Genomic DNA, 8,360 nt, shown 5'->3' with positions numbered 1-8,360 from the left:
CACCAGGTCCTTAGCCTGCTGAGCTACCAGGGAACTGTAATCCTAACTTTCTTTTGAAATTAACTTCAAAGGTTTTATCCTTTTGTCAAAGACCCACTTATTCCTTGTAAACTAAACAGAGTGCTTTCTCTTTAGCTGATTCTTATACCTGCATATTGATGCCTTATTTTTTTTATTTTTATTTTTATTTTTATTTTTTTGTCTTTTTGCCTTTTCTAGGGCCACTTCCCGCAGCATATGGAGGTTCCCAAGCTAGGGGTCTAATCGGCGCTATAGTCACTGGCCTATGCCAGAGCCATAGCAACGCAGGATCCGAGCTGAATCTGCAACCTACACCACAGCTCACAGCAACGCCAGATCCTTAACTCACTGAGCAAGGCCAGGAATCGAACCCGCAACCTTATGGTTCCTAGTCAGATTCATTAATGACTGAGCCACAACAGGAACTCCTATTGATGCCTTAAAGTCTTATAATTGGTGACTTTCCCAAAAAACTACTTTTTTTTTTTTTTTTTTTTAATTAAAGGTGTATCTAGGAGTTCTCTGGTGGCCTAACAGTTAAGGACTCAGTGTTGTCACTGCTGTGGCTTGGGTTTGATCCCTGGCCTGGGAACTTCTCCATGCCAGAGGTGAGGCCAAAAAAAAGATAGAAAAATGTCTTTAAGTTCCGAGTAGACAGTGAGTATTAGTATTCATTCTGTTTTTAAAACTTGATCCTCAGACTTTAATGTTAAGTTTAAAATTTTAAATTATTTCCTTAGGAAAGGTAAATTGGGTTAAGTTTTAATTCCAAACACTTGCATCTGAGGTAAGGTTTTCTGAAAGGACTACTAAGGACCATGTTTCTTATTTTTAGTATGATCCACAGAACATTCTATGCTTGCAGTTATGTTGTAATGGTTGGGAAGGAAGGAAGAAGAATAAACTTTAACAGGTGCCTCCAAACATAACCTATTTCCTTCCACAGGATTTTTGATCCCTAACTTGGCTGTGACCATTGTGATGGAGCAAGAGCAAAAACTTTTGGTCTCAGATCCTTATGGCTTCACCGAGAGGGAGAGTTTGAAAAACACTTTTACAGGTGAGGGATTAAGAAGATGATCTGACTCGTTTGGAAATTCATTATAAGATGTGGTATGGACTCTGTAGAAAGAACAGGGCATTAGAATGAGACAGATTTTGATTTCCCGCTCTGTCACTTAAAAGCTATGTTGCAGCCTCAGTTTTCTCATCTTTAAGAAAAGTGTATCAGGGAGTTCCCGTCATAGCTCAGTGGTTAACAAATCCAACTAGGAACCATGAGGTTGCAGGTTTGATCCCTGACCTTGCTCAGTGGGTTAAGGATCTGGCATTGCCTGTGGTGTAGGTTGAAGAAGATTCGGCTCGGATCCTGCATTGCTGTGGCTGTGTTGTAGGCTGGCAGCTACAGCTCCACTTAGACCCCTAGCCTGGGAACCTCCACATGCTGCAAGTGTGGCCCTAGAAAAGACCAAAAAAAAAAAAAAATGTGAATCATAATATCTGGTCTCATATCTTTTTAGCATTAATGATATACTACATGCAAAGCTGCTGTTTTTAATAAGTAGTGGGTATCATTGTTATATCTGTGTTTGCTCAGATTTTAACCAAGGATTTGTCTAGTTTTCACCTCAGATAGTGTTCTGTTCGTATTCCCACACACACTTTTTCTTTTAAGTCTTCTAGAATAAATTTTAATGAATTTGATTTTAGATTGATATCCTCTGTGGCAGTTGGTAGTGCCTGTTCAGATATTTCATTAGTGTTATAAGTACAAAAAATTCACCTGCTTCTGATGAACACATAGAGTAAAGAAGTAAAACTAGCTATAAAATTTTTTTTTAATATAGTTTACAAGGTTTGAGTTTGTTATTCTCTCTCTTCCACTGTAATTCAGAATTTCTTTCCTCTGGCAGAGTCTAGGGAATGTGTTTAGAGTATTTGTTTATTCTTGCAGGAGAAGAAAGTAAGAATAATTTGGAAACTGTTCATCACAATAACTCTAAGGCAGATAAAGAGAGAACTTCAAAATGGTCTAAAAATGATGGCCCCCACAGTTATAAGCATGAGGACACAAAAGAAATGCCATTGATATGGTCCCAAGCTGGTAAGATTGAGTGTGATGATTTCTGTGGGAATGATGGCAACTCAGAGAATCAGGGAAATTCTACAGGAAAAGAGGAGGAAGAACACAGTCAGTGGGGATGGGACCCAGGAGAACACACCAGGACCTCTGTCCAGCAGAATATATCCTTCAGGGACAAACCCTACAAATGTTCTGAATGTTGGAAAAGCTTCAATAACAGCTCTCATCTGCGAACTCACCAGAGGACCCACTCAGGAGAAAAACCTTATAAATGTTCTGAGTGTGGGAAATGCTTCAGTAACAGCTCTCACCTGATCCAGCACCTGAGAACACACACAGGCGAGAAGCCATACCAATGTGGCGAATGTGAGAAAAGCTTCAGCAACACCTCCCATCTTATTATCCATGAAAGAACTCACACGGGAGAGAAACCCTATAAATGTCCTGAGTGTGGGAAGAGTTTCAGTAGCAGCTCGCACCTTATTCAGCATCACAGATCCCATACAGGTGAGAAACCGTATGAATGTCCAGTTTGTGGGAAATGCTTCAGCCACAGTTATGTCCTAGTAGAACATCAGAGGACCCACACGGGAGAAAAACCTTATAAGTGCCCCGAGTGTGGGAAGAGTTTTAGTCAGAGTTCTAGTCTGATTCGCCACCAGCGGACACACACAGGTGAGAAGCCCTACAAATGTCCTGAATGTGGAAAAACTTTGGTTGTAATTCTACTCTAATAAAGCATCAGAGAACACATACAGGAGAAAAACCCTATCAGTGTACAGAATGTGGGAAGAATTTCAGTCGAAGTTCAAACCTTATTACACACCAGAAAGCACACACAGGTGAGAAATCCTATGAAAGTTCTGAATATGAAGAAAGTTTGAGTCTGAACTGCAGTGTGATAGAAGAAGGCAGACTCCAGCTAGGAGAGAAACCATATAAATGTTGTGAATGTGGAAAGAGTTTTGGTCTCAGCTCCCATCTCATTAGACATCAGAGAACACACACAGGAGAAAAACCTTACAGATGTTCTGAGTGTTGGAAACTTTTAGTCAGAGTTCCACCTTGGTGATTCACCAAAGGACGCACACAGGAGAGAAACCTTATAAATGTCCTGATTGTGGTGAGTGCTTCAGTCAAAGCTTTAACCTTATCAGGCACCGGAGGACCCACATAGGAGAAAAACCTTACAAATGCACTGAGTGTGAGAAATGCTTCAGCAGAAGTGCCTACCTCAGTCAGCATCGGAAAATTCACATAGCAAAGTCTTTTGCGGAGTTCCCTTTGTGGCGCATTGGAAACGAATCCGACTAGGAACCATGAGGATGTGGGTTCGATCCCTGGCCTCGCTCAGTGGATCGGGGATCCAGCATTGCCGTGTAGGTTGTAGCCGTGGCTCGGATCCTACATGGCTGTGGTTGTGGCTGTGGCATAGGCCAGTAGCTGCAGCTCCAACTCAGCCTCTGGCCTGGGAACTCCATGTACCTCAGATGCAGCCCTAAAAAAAAAGTCTTTTGCAGCTCCTAAAGTTGAAGATTTGAGGAAATAGCCCTCATCTCGTCCTTCTGAGTCCCAAATTCATCTCTTTCTTGAGTCCCAAAGTCTTTTTGTTTTGTTTTGTTTTCTTTTCTTATTGGACCATTATAATCAACGTGTTGTCTAATCACATTGTTACTGAAATTTCTTTGATTTGTTTGCCAAAACATCTGGGAAAAGTCAGCTTCCCAGCTTAGAGGATGGGAAGAGCCGATCACCAGGTCATTGGATCTGCCTAGTGAGAGATACTGCTAGTGATGGAGAGAAAGAACATTCTTTTATTTAAGGTAAAACAGGAATAGCTTCAAAGGAAAACATGAAGAAAAATCCTTGGAGACTGAAGCCGAGATTGCCACTGAATTTCTTTATTTCCTCTTGCCTGATTGGGTGGTGGTAAATCATTACTGGCCTTAGGGATTTTCCCAGAGAAAGATTCTGTTTTGAACAAATAATGTATTTCCTGGCTATCTTGTTGGGTCTTAAGGAAGAAAAGACTAATATTTTTCAAATAATGTTTTTATTTGTTGAAAATTAACTTTTGTAGTACCTAGAACTGCACTGTCCAGTACAGTAGCCACTAGCCATGTGTGGATATTTAAATTTATATTAATTAAGATGAAATGCAGTTTACAGTCAAGTTCCTTAGTCACACAAACAGCTTGCTGAGTGCTCAGTAGCCACACATGACTGGTGGCTGCTGTATTAAATATCACAAAAAGGATCATCATTCTTGGGAGTTCTCTGGTGGTCCAGTGAGTAGGACTCAGCACTATCACCTCTGTGGCTCGGTTCAGTCCCTGGTCTGGGCGCTGAGATCCCACATCAAGCTGCCACACGCCGCAACCAGAAAAAAAAAAAAAAATCATCATTGACAGGTCTGTTTCTTATAAGACTGTGGGATGGAGTTCCTGTCATAGCTCAGTGGTTAACGAATCCAACTAGGAACCATGAGGTTGTGGGTTCGATCCCTGGCCTCGCTCAGTGGGTTAAGGATCCGGCATTGCCATGACCTGTGGTGTAGGTCACAGATGTGGCTTGGATCTGGCGTTGCTGTGGCTTTGGTGTAGGCTGGCAGCTGTAGCTCTGATTGGACCCCTAGCCTGGGAACCTCCATATGCTGAGGGTGCAGTCCTGGAAAAGACAAAAAAGACCAGAAAAAAAAAAAAAAAAAAGACTGTGGGAAATGTGCTCTGGGATTTTTGTTCTCCATGAAGAATTGCAATATAGAGTAGAAATGGGATAGAGTTTTGAAGGCACTCAGTCTAAAGGTTGGCTTTTCTAAAGATTGTATATTTTGGGGAGTTCCTGTCATGGCTCAGCAGAGACAATCCAACTAGGAACTATGAGGTTGCGGGTTCGATCCCTGGCCTTGCTCAGTGGGTTAAGGATCCAGTGTTGCCATGAGCTGTGGTGTAGGTTGCAGATGCGGCTCAGATCTGGTGTTGCTGTGGCTGTGGTGTGAGCCGGCAGCTACAGCTCCGTTTAGACCCCTAGCCTGGGAACCTCCATATGCCACAGGTTCGGCCCCAAAAAGACAACAAAAAAAAGATTGTATGTTTTATGTTCCGCCATCTCAGTTATCTAGTGATATGATCCCGTTGTCTTGGCCAAAACCAGATTCGGAAGTAGGATTCTCGAATTGTTTAAAAAAAATTTTTTTTTGGCCAGTGGTCCTTTTCCCTCAGTCTTCCTATTATATAATACCTCATCAGATCAGAAACTGTTTTCTTTTTCTAATAAATAACTCACTGAGTCTGAGCCAGTGTCCAGGGACAGTTTCCCATTGGAGCCCAAGATCCCTTAGTTCTGGTCTTGGCAGTTTTCTTTTGCCCCTTGATTAGATGCTGTGTGGATCTCATAAGTGAGATGTCATCTTCCCTGCTCGTCTCTCCAGTGGAATGGTGCTTCGTAAAGTATTACATATTCCTGCCCCCACCTCCGTTTTTCCTGCCAGTGAAAAAGGTAGATGTGTAAGAAGGTTAGGACTTGCACAGGGTTTCATCGCATTTTTGGAGTCAAAATTTATTTTATGAAGAATAGGTAAAGATGCATTAGGACCCAGAAGGGACCAATTACAGCTGCTGCAAAGGGCTACTTATAGCTGGTGGGTGACTGAATTGCACAGGGAGTATTTCTTTGGTGATAGTGTTGTACCTGATACTGGCAAGGCAATTGCATCTTTTACACTGTTACAGAATTTTAAAATGAAGCAAAAGCTAACAATGAAAGGTATTCACAGGAGTTCCCTCGTGGCTCAGCAGGTTAGGGATCCAGTGTTGTCACTGCTGTGGCCTGGGTCACTGCTGTGGTGTGAGTTAGATCCCTGACCTGGGAACTGCATGCCACAGGCGCAGCCACAAAATAAATGAAGGTATTAAAGAAGTCTGGTATGATTTTCTGCTTCCGGAAAGGGGAGAACATTATTGGGCATCACTGGCTTTTATGTGACCCTTGCCTAAGCATCCTTTTACCATGTATGCCTTGGTATTACCCAAATTGTCTTAAACCGTAATATCTGAGGATAAGGGTTTACAGTATTTTTTTTTTAATCACAGAAAACTAAGAGTTTGATTAATGATCCGTTGCAAGGCAATAACTGATGGGGTAGGGAACAGTCGTTGATCCCATTATGTGTGGAAAGTAACCACTCAGAGAGAATGCCTGGCTTGCAGGGTTTCAGTAAGGATTAAATAAATGTTTGCAAAGCAGCCAGCACAGTGCGTGAAATAGAACGGGTCTAAATAAATGGTAGTTGGTTATGATTCATTGAAACAAATTGAAAAATGTCCTTACATTTTCAGAAGCAGCAATACAGCCCCAGACTTTCCTACTTATGGATTCTTTATGACCAACCTCAGAACCCTGAGGAATAAGGTATTATAAAAACACAAGACTTTAGTGTGTTTTAAGTTTGCAGCCTGTTGTAAACCCTTTTATTTGATTCAGTGTATTGAATTTTTTGTTGTTCATGAAAAAAGGGATTCGGTTTAAGTTAAGAAAGAACAAAATAGCAATTCACTTTCAGCTAATTTGCCTCTGAAGAGATTAACAACTGGTACTTACATTATGTCCTTACATTCCTACACTATGTTTTACTACTTCCCACAATTATGTAAAACCTATTTCACAAACCTTGATGTCTATAGGAACATAGTCGTTCAATTTTAGATGGTTTAAGATGGACTCTGTTAATAAAACAATTTGGCAAGAATTATTGCGTCTTGGAGTTCCTTGTGGCGCAGTGGAGACGAATCCGACTAGGAACCATGAAGACACGGGTTCAATCCCTGGCGTCGCTCAGTGGGTTAGGGATCCTGTGTTGCTGTGGCTGTGGTGTAGGCCAGCAACTGTAGCTCCGATTTGATCCCTAGCCTGGGAACCTCCATATACCACGGGTGCGGCCCTGAAAATTGAAAAAAAAAACAAAGAATTATTGTGTCTTTGGATTGAAAATTAGGAAAACAGAAGAGAGATTTGTCACTTATGATGGAGAGTTTAACATAGTCAAGTTTAATCCTATTTGATGCCTTTGCCTCCCTTTCTTTATCAGCAAATATTATTTTGCTTCAGAAGAAGTAAATATTCTATATTCTTTATTTTTCTTGCCAGCACAAAGGATTCAGCACCTGAAAAAAATAAAGCGTTCTGATTTACAAGTGAGTTGTTTCATAGTTTCTTTTTAATTTTGTATTCATTTTTTCTACTCAAAGTATGGGGCTTTTTTTTTTTTTTCCCCTGCAGTGAAATGAGAAAATTCATGTTAATACATATATTCACAAATATAGCAGGGAATTCATTCCCTAGCTACTTTATAGCCTACCAGAAGGTATGCAAACATAAGTCTTTGTTATAGTACCTGAGATAAAGGTTTGTTTCCATCCTTGTGAACCATAGGGGTAATCCCCAGAGGATGAGTCTACCCCATGGCCTTCTCCTTCGTGCTGTAGAAATTTCTCATTGATGGTGAGAGGTAGTGGAGTCTGGTCTGTGACTGTAGCCCTTATTTACCTGTCCCAGTCTCTCAGTTTCTGAAATCACGGTAATGACAAAAATCCTTGCCTTTTATTCACTTATTTTTAATTGAGTTGGTGTGATTCCTTTCCAGCAGCGTAATCATTTCATTTAACAAAATTTACCTGCTATCTAATACGTGTTTAGCAGAGGTCAAAGGACAGTGGGAGGGACAGATGTAAGGCTAGACCAAAAGAAAAATGTGCCACTTTTCAGATGACTCTCCTTGCCAAATCTTAAACTATGCATATACTGCATCCTCCATCTTCAGATTTAATCATCTGATAATCTGAGGAGCTAGAGGTGAGTATAGATTAAAGTGGGTTAGGTTTGCTCTGAAAACATAAGCTTAACAGTGAAGCTTAACAGTGCTTTTCTTTGCACATCGTGGTCTCAGTAGTTACTGAGTAGGTGTCATGTCCTTATACTTTATTTATTTATGTATTTTATATATAATGATTTTTATTTTTTTCCATTATAGCTGGTTTACAGTGTTCTGCCAATTTTCACTGTACAGCATGGTGACCCAGTTACACATAACATGTATACATTTTTTTTCTCACGTTATCATGCTCCATCGTAAGTGACTAGACATAGTTCCCAGTGCTTATACATTTTATGCTAACATCCAAGAGTGTGTCCTTCCAGATATGGTTTCTACTGGACTCTCAACTTGAGTGCAGAAACGGGTTTCACTTTTGTAATCGCA

General features: G+C 40.8%; 1 protein-coding gene across 1 annotated transcript; it reads left to right on the top strand.

Annotated features, from left to right (window-relative positions):
* ZNF572 (zinc finger protein 572) lies at positions 611 to 7,296 on the top strand. Its single transcript, XM_021088933.1, is given in 5 exon segments — positions 611 to 629; positions 968 to 1,081; positions 1,976 to 2,806; positions 2,809 to 3,144; positions 3,147 to 7,296. Coding segments are annotated over 4 exon segments (1,518 nt in total). The 5' UTR covers positions 611 to 629; positions 968 to 1,002; the 3' UTR covers positions 3,419 to 7,296.

Source organism: Sus scrofa, chromosome 4, assembly GCF_000003025.6.
Source record: "Sus scrofa isolate TJ Tabasco breed Duroc chromosome 4, Sscrofa11.1, whole genome shotgun sequence".
Lineage (NCBI taxonomy): Eukaryota > Metazoa > Chordata > Mammalia > Artiodactyla > Suidae > Sus > Sus scrofa.
Note: the sequence above shows the minus strand (reverse complement) of the source record. Positions and strands in the feature narration are given on the sequence as shown.